Source organism: Somniosus microcephalus, chromosome 12 (genome assembly GCF_052327205.1).
Source record: "Somniosus microcephalus isolate GS21.2 chromosome 12, FLI_Smic_1.0, whole genome shotgun sequence".
Taxonomy (NCBI): domain Eukaryota; kingdom Metazoa; phylum Chordata; class Chondrichthyes; order Squaliformes; family Somniosidae; genus Somniosus; species Somniosus microcephalus.
Window position 1 is genome coordinate 58,194,046 of NC_140998.1, and position 14,480 is coordinate 58,208,525.

General features: G+C 45.4%; 2 protein-coding genes across 3 annotated transcripts in view; one reads left to right on the forward strand and one right to left on the reverse strand.

The window, feature by feature from the left end:
• The window catches only part of LOC147109216 (uncharacterized), a 370,234-nt gene that overhangs the window by 297,685 nt on the left and 58,069 nt on the right, over positions 1 to 14,480 (forward strand). The gene's annotated exons all lie outside the window — the stretch shown is intronic.
• The window catches only part of mdga2a (MAM domain containing glycosylphosphatidylinositol anchor 2a), a 1,193,698-nt gene that overhangs the window by 190,671 nt on the left and 988,547 nt on the right, over positions 1 to 14,480 (reverse strand). For both annotated transcript variants that reach the window (XM_086002928.1, XM_086002927.1), the window contains one exon: positions 543 to 691. In XM_086002928.1, the coding sequence (XP_085859054.1) occupies positions 543 to 691 (149 nt within the window). The remainder of the gene's footprint in view (positions 1 to 542; positions 692 to 14,480) is intronic.

Below are 14,480 nucleotides of genomic sequence, written 5' to 3' on the forward strand. Positions count from 1 at the left end.
TCACTATTAATGACAGCAAATTCCATCCAGTGACTGAGTCATGCAAAACAATAATACAAATGGCTGTGAGCAAAAGTTTTTTGTATGCCAATGCATATCTATAGAACTGGTCATAGGTTTCAGAAGCTATTTAAGAACCCTTGCCATAAGCACAAACAAGGCAATTACAAAGAGGGTTCCCATGTTTAATCCTGTACATTGGTTAGTTAAAAAAAAAATCAGTGTATTATTCTGTGACTGGCTATTATCAATATGGCAGTTATTTTATTGTAACTATGATTTTATTTATTGTTACGTGAATAAAGGGTCACACTTCTTCACAAATTCTGCTGTATACTGAAATAATGAAACATTAAACCTTTAAGCTCACTCATGTCGAAGTACTGTCACAGTACAACCAAACAAAGTAGTGACACATCCATAAGCAAGTCAAGGGTCAAGGTTCACTGTTCCTTCATGGGTCAGTCCTGTCCTTGAGGAACAGCAAAAATATTCCTGTTGTGGGGGGGTGGGGGGGGAGGAAGGTTATGAAATTTTCATACCTGCCTAATCCCCAAACGATATGCAAGAATGAGGTCAACGGCAATAGGATTCATCTGTGTCCACTGCAGCATGTAGGAGTACACCCGTGCTCGATTTTGCCAGAGTGGGTTAGGTGTATCGTAGTAGAATTCAGGAGGATAAGCTTTACCTGGAAAAATAGAAACAATATTACAGTTACTGAGCTGCTGAACCATATGCTACATGCACAGTGCACTAAAATAGAGCAAAAAATCCATAATGGTTTTCACACGTGATAAGCATGCTAACATAACATGAGACGCAACAGCATACACAGCAAGATCGCGCACAAGTGGCTACGGTAATAAGGAATTCCACCATGTGTTGGGGGGCATTAACATTGTAATGAAATCCACAATAAGTAAGGGTTCATAATGGATGGTACAATTGTTTCAATAGGAAGGTAGTTATCGTTGTTTGAGGTCATATAAAATGGAGATTAGGAGAAACAGGAATTTCAGAAAATCTAACTGATCTCAAATGTAACCAGACGTAAGTAGATTTCATTGATAGAAACAGACCATTAGGGAACATAATTAAAATAATTTAGAGATTTGTAATTAACATTAGGGTAACATCACTGCAACATTGAATAAAACATTGTTAAAATTTAGCCCAAAATGAATTCTGAAATGGAGATGATTTCATTAAAACATGCGCAGTGGAACCTTGTAATTGTAAACAATGTCATTACAAACCTCTTATTTTAACAAACATTTCTCTGGTTCTGGTGAAACCTCTCTCACAGTTAGTAGGAGCTCCAGCTTCTCGAACATAACCAAGGCTACTTCATCAACTCCACATATATTAAGCTATCTTTGCACATTCCTTTTAAACCTACAAAGCAGATTTTGGTCCTTACTGCCCGTGCATAAAGCATCGCCTGGGCAGAGCGCAGAGGAAAATTGGCCGGGGAATATTGTACATTCATAACAGAGCCCAGCTGATTTTCCTTCCATTCATTTAAATGGAAGAAAAATTGGGCCGGCTCTGTTATGGAAATGCAATTTTCCTCGCTTCATTCTCCTCACTGCACTCTGTCCAGGTGATGCTTTACACACAGATGGTGAAGATCAAACTCTACCTGTACTAGTCATAAGGGGTCATTTTCAACATTCGCCATCTGGGCAGTCACCTGGTTGAGCGGATCGCCCACCCTTTATAGGGCATCTACAACAGGCAGGTGATCCACTCCACCAGGTTACTGCCCAGACACTGAAGTTGAAAATGACCCACTCCTCCCCCATACTCTCAGGGAGGAGAAAAAACGGCATCAAAATTGGAGTTATTGTTTTAACCAAACTTAAGATGGATGACCATACATAAAACCATTCAAATTCAAACTTTAAAAATATGAATCCTTTCATCTCACTATCTGACTGGATTCACAGTGACAAGTGAAAGATCTGTGTTCTAATCTACTGTATTACCAAATCTCTTGAGCTGGCCAATAGTATACTTTCCACAAGTTAACATGCAGATACAGCAAGCAATTAGGAAGGCAAATGGTATGTTAGCCTCTATTGCAAGGGGATTGGAGTATAAGAGTAAGGAAATCTTGCTGCAATTAGATAGGGCTTTAGTGAGAAAGTGGAGTTGATGTAGAAGTTCAGCCATGCTCTTATTGAATGGTGGCGTCGGCTCGGGGGCCCATATGGCCTACTCCTGCTCCTATTTATTATGTTCTTAAGACCTCACAAAATGGCCACTTTGTGCTTAAGTCAGTCAAAATGACAGCTATTATGATTAGCTTATGAAATCTGCATCAGCACACTGCACAGGTTACCCACTGAAATTCACAAAATAGCAGTCAGCAATGTCTAAACAAATGAAACATGCCCACATACAGGAATAATAGCCATGCAACAGGATAAACAGAAGACCCATTCTCAAGATATCAAATTACTGCACTGAATGATTGTGTAAAGGTGATGAGAGTGAAGATGTTACATTATTAATAATTTAGTTTAGAGTCTGTTTTGATACTTCTGTATGCTTGCCCTTGTTTACAAGACTTGTCATCTTAATTTTAATACTGAAGAAACAAAATTAGATGTGGGGAAAATTTCAGTAAATGTCACTGCCAACTTCCACAGATCTAATTAGAATGACAACTCACCAGAATTGACCAAAACTGTCAATAAGATTCCACTTACTAACCCGGCTACTAAAAACTGCCTTTTTCTCTGCAGGGTTTTTGTAAGGTCAAGACTGTGTATAGTCAGTTCTAAAGCAAGATTTTGAAAATCTGACCCATTAAGACATGCTAGAAAGTGATAGTGACATCACACACCCCTGAAGGAAGAAAGCGGAACCTGCCTGCCTCAATGATGGCTCCTGTATGTAGATTAGCAAGTGGTCAGCTCAGATGCAAGGTTATATAATGGTTCTTCACGGCTGTTACTGAGAGTATCATTAACACATGATTAACCAAATTCCTCTACTATACATCAATGTGACCCTCAGGGAATACATTCGCCAGATCTGCTGTAGTGCTTTGGATAGCTTTGTAAAGCTAAAAAGGACGGCAACAATATTGACTGTTTCCATCTGTACGAGGTTTGGACCCTCCAGGCAGCTTCCACTGGTTTCTTAAGTTTGTAAAGTTCTAAAATGTTTTAACTGCCAAAAATGCATCATTGTTAATAAAAGGTCAAACGAACTATCTGCAGAAGTTAGCAATAAATGGTTTAGGTTGTTTTGGTTTTCCTATGTGATCACTAACTGACTGAGTTGTCAAGTCAAATCACAATGCTTTAAAACTCAGTTGCAGCCAACATTCAGTGACATGGTTCCTGTTGTATTACAAGACAGCAGCACAAATCCTGAGGTATTACAAGACAGATCTCTTTGCGAATACTGATTATTATGCAACCTTTAAGATCATTTTGACAACCTGTGTACAAAGTACACCCCGTTAACTAGTTAGAAGGGAATAGCATTCCAGTGGATTGCCACCGACTATCATTCTAAATGCTTTCATGAATAATATCTGTACACTCACAGCAGAGCTGTCAATGCTGGGCAAATCTTAAGCATGAGATTTTCATTCACAACTCAGCCACATACCTGAGGCATTGCCTCATGTCAAATACATAAATGCAGCAAGTTGCATCCATCACACAGGCCACAGGCGACAATCTGTCTGTGCTTTAATCTGAGTCCACTTTCTTGTCACTGCTGCTCCAACTCATTAATGGGGTTAGGGTTCTTCAGCTATCATTGGAGTGACTGAGTCTCCTCTCTTGATAGCGATGGGTAGAACTCTTATTGGCCAATCACCAATCAGAGATCACCTGTAAGTGGTGGTCTCAGAGGGGCAAGGATGTGCATTGACTGCTATAGGAAGCAGCTGGTGCAGAGACCCATCAAAAGAAGAATTTAAAGTTAAAGCCAACTTCTGATGGATCTGGTGTGAAGTTTGTTGCTTTAGTTATCTATCTGCAGCGACTCCTGATAATTCAAAGCCAATTTTGCACTAAAGAAATTGAATCATCCAATAATTTGAATTAAGCAATGCAAATAACACAGCAAAAAACACAGCACACTAAAATAATTAAATTATCAGATAATTTAAATGAAGTGAATTTGAATTAAATGTAGTCTATATTTATTTATATACCCTGTTTAGGTTTTTATTTTTATCCAAGAGCAATAACATTATAGATATATGGAGTTATATACACTTGCATCTAGATTGTGTTGATCACACAGACAAAGGCCGGAAATTTGCCGGCGCTCAGAGAGCGGTTTTGGAGGTGGGTCAGAGGTTAAAGTCATTATGATTGACAGCGGGTAGGCAACTCGCTTTCAACCCACCTTCCCGTGAGTCTCCCAGGTGTTGGGACTGACCCGACACCAAGCAGTGGGGGATACAATTCATCTAATTAAATGGCTTGTTAAGAGCCAATTTAAAGCTATTTTGAGGCTTCCTTCCAATTTTACGTTCTCCCCTATGGGTTCCCCACTGTTTGGGGAACACACCAGCTCATCTTGGCATGAGTTGAGTCTGCCCTGATGTTTCTGATAAGCGGACAGCTGCAGAAGTGGTGTAAAGGAAGCCATGTTGCAGATGGTCAGTTTCAGAGCGCAGAAACTTTTGGTTACTTCATTTGTAATACATATAGAGATTTCTTTAGCTTGCACATTTAGAGGCAACTGTATGTCCAGTGCCACCTCATTGGAACAATGTCTCTCATCATTGACAGATCGCTTCTGTCATTTCACCTGCAGTTGCCATCTAATGCAGCAACATCGGTGCCCATGAAAAAATCAAACCTTGGTCCTCCGAATCCTTCCACGATCAGCACCAACACCAACATCACCTACAACAACACCAACTTTCTCCGCCATCATCTGATGCTGCACAGGACACAGGGCATCAGCCTCTGACAAAACTGCTGCCCGGGAGGCCAGCGATGCCATCACCATGGCCAGATTTACTTCACTTGACGCTGTTAACCCTGGCTGCCATGTGATGCACCAGGTTGACACCATCCCACACCAGCACCGTGAAGCATCCCTTTAATGTCCAAGCCATTCCATGCACACTCATCACTATAGCGGGGTGGGGGGGGGGGGGGGGAATTATGTCTGACCATTCACTGGAACCCAGTAAGGCACTTCTCAAGGTGCGCTCAGATCTGTCCAATAAGGGGCAGTGTTGGAAAAATAGATTTCACTGTATGACAACACATTCCCAGAAACTTCACATGGACATTGGCTAAACCTCTCAAGTGCCTAGCCTTGTGTGTTGTTAGTTGGTATGCTTGCAGAAGGGTGCGGGTGAGTGTGAGGGGTGGCTAGTGATAAAAGTAGAGAGAGAGGGATGGGTAGAGGTGCAAGGTAAGTTGGTGTGAGTAAGGATGTGCAGGAGAAGGGTATGGAAGGCAGAGTGATGGGAATGTATTGCATGGCACAGTAGGGCGAGTTTGAGTGTGGCTTTGCAGTAACATTTCTTGATTGACTGAGATCATTGAAAGGGTCGTGCCACTGCAGCCAGGGACCCCTGATGACATCCCTGCTATTACCCTCCTGTGCAATGTACAAACAGGCTACGTTGGTGTCCTGGGGATGTCTCTTCCACTCTTGAAGAGAAACTCCCTGTGTGCTGTGACACCCCCCATAAGCATTTGGAGGGAGTCATTGGAGAGCCTGGGTGCAAGCATCCACCTTTGTGCAGTGCTTGTCAGTGTTGGCAGCACCTTAATGCTGTCGAACACTGACAGAGCAACTGTCAAACTCAATGTGGCCGTGGTCCCTTTAAGGAAACCGGCTGATGGTGCGTCATCAAATGACATCATCAAATGACGTCATCAGACCCGCTTCCTGTTAATTGGCCGAGAAGCCCGCAGGGCAGGCTTAACAAGGCCAATCAAGATAAAATCCCTTTGACAGAGCGGCTGCAGCCAGGTTCATGACTGGAGCCCGGAAACCAGCTCTCCCGCCACCATCCCACCTCCGCTGGGAAATTCACGGCCAAAGTGTCCATCATACAAATAAATCCTAATTAGCTCAAATTTCACAATAATCAAAAACATTTATTGCACTGTTTTGAAGCACGACCCTCACAAAGCTTTTTCAAAATCGTCTCAGTCGGAGTTCTGAGGCTCTTAAACTTTTCAGCCTGGAGAGGGGGTGTCAGAAAGGTGACCTTATAAATGTATGTAAGATAATAAACCATATGGAAAAGGTAAATCTGGTAAATTACTTTCAACTAAATTGAGAGTACGACAAGGTGTCACAGATTCATGTTCGTAAAAGGCAAATTAAGGACAGATATCAGGAAGTCCTTCTTCACACACAGAGTGGCCAATACATGAAATGGACTTTTGGATGAAGTGGTGCACCTGAAATCATTTAAGGAACAACTGAATGTTGCAATGGGAGGATTGTAGGGTCTTTCAGAGTGGATGATCTAAGATGGACAAATAGTCTCCTTCATCTTGTGATCTTATAATCTTACTTTTCTCTTTTCCCCTATGACCTCCTCTGATTTAGATGGTGGCAACACAGCTTGGTATCGGTTCCAATGCCACCTATTCCCCCATGATGGAGTTACATTTTCTGTAAGTCGAGAGCATCGATATCAGTTTGCTTCCTCCCACCTAACAACCTCGCTAAGACCTTGCAACACTCATCATCTGGCTTTGTGTGTCAGCTGACACCGAGAGCTCTATCCATCGGTGATCAGAAGGATACGCAAGGTAAGCACCTCTCCTCTCTATGGCTGCGATTTTATCATTGGTGGCGGGGTGGGTGCGGGTCAGGTGGTCGGCGGGTCCTGGTCCCGCCTCTGCATTCAGCCGGTAGAAATTTGTGATTTTGCCCTAATTAGGCAATTGAGTCCCTGCGTGTACGAACCCCTGGCCAATTAGTGTTTTGGGTCTGGAACTCACCTCTGCTGACGTCTGTGAGCCAGCTGCATTTAAGGGGCCCATGCAGCCTTGGTTCATTCTCTCATTATTTGCTGCTGGAATGACTACTCTGCTTACCACTGCTGACATGGCAACTTCAAGGGCGAAGGCCTCACCACGATTTGCTGATGACTCCCCCCATGCTCTTGTGGAGGGAGTCAGAGGGCGCAGGGAGGTACACTTCCCATCCTCTGGGCGGAAGAAGCCACCATAGCAGACCAAAGCTGTGTGGCTGCAAATTGCTCAGGAGGTCAGCTCGAGATCGATGTGCATTCGAACCTGGGTGCAGTGCCGAAAAAGGTTCAATAACCTGGTCCGCTCAGGGAAGTGAGTATAACATCACACTTACCCTCAATCTGCTCCCCATCTCCTCTCATCACCAGCACTCTGCATTGTCAACCTACTTCTGCACATCCCAATTTACCCTTATATCCCTTGCACCCTTAACCATCCCTCTCTCTCTATGTACACAATCTCTTCACTATTCGACTATGCTGCCCTCACACTAGCTATCACTGTTATGCAAAACCAACAACTAACACACAGGGAGGGTCCTTGGTATTGGCACCTCACTCCATCTTTGTCTCCTTCTAAACATCTATGCTATGGCTTCTCTACACTCACTCCATCATTCTCACTCAAACTCCACTTGTGTCCGTCATTGCAGGAAAAGAGGGCTCACAATAAGAGGGAGAGGGCTAGGACAAGAGGAGGGTCACCTTCAATTGCCCAGTTGACCAATGCTGAGAATGGCAACCTCTGTGAAGAGGATGGCTATGGCCATGAAAGAAATAAGTCACCAGAGTCAGGAAAACATGGTGAATGCTCAGAATAGACTGACATCTCTGGAGGAGCGATGGGCAGCTATTGAGCAGAGAAACCAGAGCTTCATGGAAGTCCTTTTGAGTAGGGCTGCCAGTGCAGATATGGGTTCTCACGGCCCCCCTGATGTGTAGCAAGGTACTGTCAAGCCACTTGCTAGCACTGAAGCGGGGCTGACCCATGAGAGGGATGTTGCTGGCAGGCAACAAGGAAGTGGGGGTTCCTCTCCAAGCGCTCACACTCCCATGCCACTGAGTAGCCCTCGGGCAGAGCCCCACCAGAGTCCTCACCCAACTGAGATGGGCATCTCAGGCCCTGCACAGACGCAGGAGGAGCAGACTGTTGCTGACCCCTCACAGGTTTGCAAACCCAGAGGACGTCCGCCAAAGGTGTCGAAGCAGGAGCAGCATGAAAGTGAGCAAGGTGCCTCCACATCTGCTGAAGCCACTGGGGAAGCACCGCATAGAAGCACGTGTAAGAGGAAGATAAAGCACAATTAGTCACAAGGGTAGTCACTTGGGTGTTCTGTTCAGTTCTGTTGTGTATAATTTTTGACATTTGTCATCCTTTTGTGAATGGATTAAACAGAATTGATGGCAAACAGTTGAAGTGCTGGCCTTTATGATCCCGGAAATGGAAGTTCCACATTGAGGGCTCAGGGCGACTTGCATTTGTAATGATGGTGGTAGGAACCCACAGGTTCTTGTACATTGTGTATGGTGTGTTAAGAAGGGGCCAGCCACATTTGTTTGATTCGTCTACTTAAGCAAATCTGGCAAAGATTAGTGCATCCCTTGCACCACGGGCTGCAATGTGCTCGCGTGCTGCTGGAACTAACACATCCACCTCCACAAGGTCTTCCTCCTCATCTGAGGAGGCTATGCGCTGAGCCACTTGTTCCTCAGGCAGCTGTAAGCCACAATACTGTGTGATGTGCACAACACATCACGACGATTCTGGAGACCCTGGCTGCTGAATACTGTAGGGCTCCACCTGATCTGTCAAGGCATCTGAATCGCATCTTCAGCAAGCCGATGGTTTGCTCGATGATGGATCTGGTCGAAATGTGGCTGGCATTGTAGTGCTCCTCTGCTTCGTTCGATGGCCTCCTCAACGGCGTCATCAGCCACATCTTCAGGGGATAGCCCTTGTCTCCAAGGAGCCACCCTGAAATTTGGTTTGGCGGATTGAAGAGTGGAGGCACACTAGACTGCCGCAGGATGAAGGATTCATGGCAACTGCCAGGGTACTTCACGCAAATATGCAAAATGTCCTTCCAGTGGTTACACACCAGCTGCACTTTGAGGGAGTGGAAGCCCTTGCGGTTGACAAAAACAGCTGGGTTGTGATGGGGTGCCCTAAGGGCCACATGCGTACAGTCTACAATGCCCTGCACCCTTGGCAAGCCTGCCATATTTGCAAAGCCAACCGCACGCGCGATGACACTTGCTTGATCCGTCGAGAAATGGATGTAGTTGTGCACCTTGGCATAGAGGGCATCAGTTACCTGCATGATGCAAGTGTGTATGGTCGACTGGGAGATGCCGCTGATGTCTGCTAATGAGCCCTGAAAGGACCCTGAAGCAAAAAAATTGAGGGCGGTGGTGACGTTGACAGCCACTGGTAAGGGGTGTTCACCTGTTCCTCTGGGCTCCAGGTGTTGGTGCAGCATTGCACCAATCACTCGGTTGATTCCAGAGATGAGGGGGTTGACGTATGAGGAAAGGTTGAGTAGGTTGGGACTCTACTCATTGGAGTTCAGAAGAATGAGAGGCGATCTTATCGAAACATATAAGATTGTGAGGGGGCTTGATCGGGTGGATGCGGTGAGGATGTTTCCACTGATGGGTGAGATTAGAACTAGGGGGCATAATCTTAGAATAAGGGGCTGCCCTTTCAAAACTGAGATGAGAAGAAACTTCTTCACTCAGAGGGTAGTAAATCTATGGAATTTGATACCCCAGAGAGCTGTGGGAGCTGCAACATTAAATAAATTTAAAATGGAGATAGACATTTTCCTAGCAGATAAGGGAATTAGGGGTTACGGGGAGAGGGCAGGGAAGTGGACGTGAGTCTAGGTTCAGATCAGCCATGATCCTATTGAATGGCGGAGCAGGCCCGAGGGGCCGTATGGCCTACTCCTGCTCCTATTTCTTATGTTCTTATGTCACCCACTACCTCTCATGATAATCTCAACCTCCTTTGGCACTGCTGCTCAGTCATGTTGAGGAAGGTCATCCTCGGCCTGTAAACCCTGCATTGGGGGTATCTCCTGTGGTAACGTGCAGCCCTGCGCTGATGCCTTCTGCCCAGTGCAGCATCAGGTGGCTGAGCAGGAGGTTGGCGCTCCTGCTACTGGTGCTGCTGTTGTGCCTGGCTCTGCTGCTGCCACGGCTGCTCGTCCTCCAAATCCGAGGACCAGGATGAGAGGGTATAAATGGTTCCCATGCTGCAGGTAGATATCTCAGTTGAGGAAGGGCTCAGCCAATGTGGGGAGCGGGTTTTTCCAGGATGTCACAGTGGAGATGGATCTCAGCTTCACCACTTCCAAGATCAGTAGACCTGCAAAAAGTTTTCCAAGACCTGAAAAAACAAACTTCTGCCACCTGCAACTGAGCCTTGTTGAGAGCTCCGTTTTTATGGTAGAGTTGCAGCTGTCAAGAAGGCAGCCACTTGTGAACCTGACACAATTAGCTGGCGTGGTTTGGGAATGACGTGGAACACGCAGAAAAAGTGGTACTGTAAAACGTAAAACGGCTGTCAAAATGGCATTATCCAGGCAGTTAACAAGCAGTTAACTGCCTTAAGTGCCTATCCTGCCGCTTGGTGGTGGGACCGAATGGGAGTCTGGGAGTCCGCCTTTGGCAAAGGTGAACGGAGACGGGTTGACGGTGGGATCGGAAACCAATGTCATTTTTTTCCTATTTTACCACCTGACCGGCCTCCAAACCCGCCTCCTGAGCACCGGCAAAATCACGGCCTATTTTTTAAATTTGTGGTGATGGCCAACAGAAATTACTACGAGAGTGGCCTTCTACATCTGCCTTTATTAAACCCTGCCCCCTGCTTTGGAAAGTGATAACTAATTATCTATGCAAATTTATTACTGCATGAATTTTTAGGTTTTTTTCTCATAGTAAGCTTTACTGCACAGCATGTGTGAAAATGAACTGATTGATTAGAATGAATCAATTTGCATGTAAAATGTAATCTTTGCTGTGCACAAAAGCATTAGTTGGAATACAAAGACTGTGAATGTAGAAACACTGGTCTTGAGTGCAGGGAGTTGCACATTTTGAAGGCAATTCATCTCCCTCTCATTTTAACTGTTCAACGTTCTCAGGATCATTTATATTCCTGTATGACAGAGGCTGTTTCCTAGAGTGTGAGAACAACCTGATCCATTCACTTTATATTTTATCTGCTTTCTTACTAATCACAGCTTTAAAAAAAAGTTCTTCCTCTCATTACCTGTGATGTCCTGTGTGGTTACCTTCTCTGACCCCATATTACTTCCACAGTTCTCTTACTGCCTCCAAGCACCCATCACCTTTGCAGTCTCACTCCATATCTTTCTGAACGTTTCCCACCTATCCTCATCTCTCTTTACCCTACTGTTTACCAAGCCATTCCTACAGTCTCCATTTTTAATTTGTTCTTGGGAGGTTGGTGATGTTGACAAGGCCCACCCTTCATTGCCCTGAGAAGGCGGTGGTGGGCTTTCTCCTTGAATCACTGGAGTCCTCTCGGCATGTACATGCACATCCAACTTTATAAATGTTTACGTCTGAGAGCAAAACCGATCACGTCAAAGACTTAGGGGGACAAATTCGGTTGCTTTGCGCCTCCCTAAAAGGGCGCTAACGGGGCGCAAAGCAACTAACGCTCGGGCGTGGCGCTGCCAACGCCTCCCCGAAATTCAGCGGGAGGTTAGCGGCGGCGCTAACCATTAGCACCCCGCAGCGCTGCGGGTGATGACGTCATCGCAGTGCGCAGCACCCCACTCGCGCCCCGGCCGCGATCTTTGGTAGCGCCCTCTGACTTACTGTCGGACGCTATGTCCGACGGGGTCAGGGGGGCCTACCTGCGGCCGGGGTGGCGCTAGTTAAAGGCGAGGTGCCAGGCGGCCATTTTTGTTGCTGGCCACCTGCCAGCACCTGCCTCCGCTCCTGTCCTCGGCCTCCTGACCCGCCCCCCTGCGGAGTGCCGGCTGCGCTCCATGAGCACGGCACTTCTTTTGAGTGCCGGGCTCTTTTGCCGGCACTCTGATCCCCGGTGGCCCAACTGGGCCCCGGGTCATGCTGCGCAAGGCCCCTTCCCTTTAAAAAGGGGAGGAATGCCTGCAATACCGCGGCGCGACGTGCCACAGTGCGTGGGGCTGCAGCACATAGCGCCGTGATATTCCCTCGCAGCACCCCAAGGAGGAGGCAGGATGCTTCCAGTAGTGCCCCGCTTCCCTCTTGGGGTGCTAACACTCAATTTCGGCTGCAGGGGCATCCCGGTGAAGTTAGCACCCCAAAGGAGGCGCAACTCAATTTCTCCCCCTTAAGATTTTGCAGCCCCACCCTTTCCAGGTAAACCATGGTTAGCACAGTGAAAGCAACTGGAATTTTTTTGTATAGGATACAACATGAACCCTTTTTCTGAAGTGATTTTCATGAAAAAATATTAAGATATCCAATTCAATAGGTTACTTGCAGCATGTGTAATGGGTATTTCTAAAAACTCACTGCCACCAGTGTGATGTCATTTTAGAGTGCTTTAATGAGCTATCTGCTCTTGCAAAGGTCTTGCCACATTTCCTAATCCCGATGAAGCAGATGCTGGAAACCTGTAGTTTTCTATCCCTGCAGAAACCTCACACAATGCTAGATCGCTAATGCCCACTGCACTTTATATCTCGCCAAGTCACTTTGGAAGATGGTAATAGGAGCACACTGCACATGAGCTGGGCTCAGATTCTGAATTAACTGAGTTTATTTTTAGAAATTAAACAAGTACCAAACCGTAGTAAATGGCCCATTTTGTTTAAAACGATACCCTGCTCCTGACAGAAGTAAAGATAAGGAGAGTCTCATTACCAACAGTCTGTAACTTGCTTCAACACTTGCTTTCAGGTGTGTTTCATCAGGGCTAATTTAGTTCCATTGTTTTCAATGGTCATGTCTTTGGTCCCGATTTTAACTGCCCCAGAAGGTGGGGCAGTTAAAATAACGGGTGTCAGTTACCCCCTCTGATCAAACTTCCTTCCCCATGTCCCCATATTAACCCACTCTTCTGAGCAGGCAAGCAGGGCAACCACAGGAAGAAAGCAGGGTCCAGCTTTAAATATGCAGATTGGGTCCAATGATGTCATCTGATCTCCAATGTCAACCAGAGTGCTGAAAGCGGGGGCGGGGGGGGGGGGGGGGGCAGTGTTGGCCTCCCCGTCAGGCAAGACCTGGATCCTGGGCCAGAAGTGGCCCAGCAGGCAAGTTTGAAATTTATTTTTCAGGTTTTCTTGTGGGCCAGTAGGGGCAGGATGTTCCTCTGAGCCTCACAGGGAAACCCTGGGACTCCCTTGAACCAGGCTACCCCATTTCCCTACGATTATGGCAAGACCGCCCGCATCCGCCGCCACCCCCCCGCCCCACCCCGTTGTTCACATCATCCAAACAAGGACTTAATTAACACGTTAAATCCCTAAAGGAAGTTGAAGACTAAAGCCATTTGGCGGAGGTAGGCATGCTGGAGCTGGGCAGCCATCTTTGAACACACTCAGCCTTACCTTTAAGTTTATAATAAACAAAGTAAACTCATATATAAATTTATACACAAAGCTAGTTCTGCCTCCATCTACCGTTATACAGTAACCATACTGAGGAATTCATTGTATATTCAATATTTACAGCATTTTGATGAACAAAAAATGACCATTATTCATCTTTTTCTCTTTCTAGCTGTATATTTTGTTCTAATTTCTCTTATTTTTCCTTTCTTTCCCATTTCTGTTTCTCTCTTTTTTAATTGTCTCCATTTATTTCTCCTCTTTTTACCATGTGTGACTTCATCTTCCAGGTTGCTCCCTATAGTTACATGTGAGAGAATCGGAACGCTAAACAATGCTGAATCTCCAAGTAGGTTCTTCACATTTTATACTCTATGATTACAGCAGCTGCCTTCCTTCCGTGTGATTGTTCATATCAAAGGTTAACAACTGAAGGAAGGAATTTACATTATTCAAGTTTGAAGAGAAGTTCAGTAAAAAGTTTTAAATTTGAAATGTTCTTCCAAACTTTTGCATAAATATACTGAGTACCAACAAAGAGAAATGCTGGTAAGAAAAGATTAAGCTGAAGATTTATACATTTGTTGGCCTTTGCTATAAAAAGTCACACGCCAAACAGATAAACAGCAAAGAGCTGCTCCCCCATATTACATGCATATGTCTCTTTATGTAACTGCAGCGGTTCAAGATGGCAGTTCACCACCACCTTCTCAAGGGTAATTAGGGATGGGCAATAAATGCTGGCCTTGCCAGTGATGCCCACATCTCATGAATGAATAAAAAACACCCAGTGGTATTTGCTTATCTGTCTACCTGGATAAGAAGACTGCTAGAAATAGATTTTTTAAAATCTAAGCAACACAGGAGGAATACAACAAAGATAGATGTGGGAGATGGAATACACATCCATGATG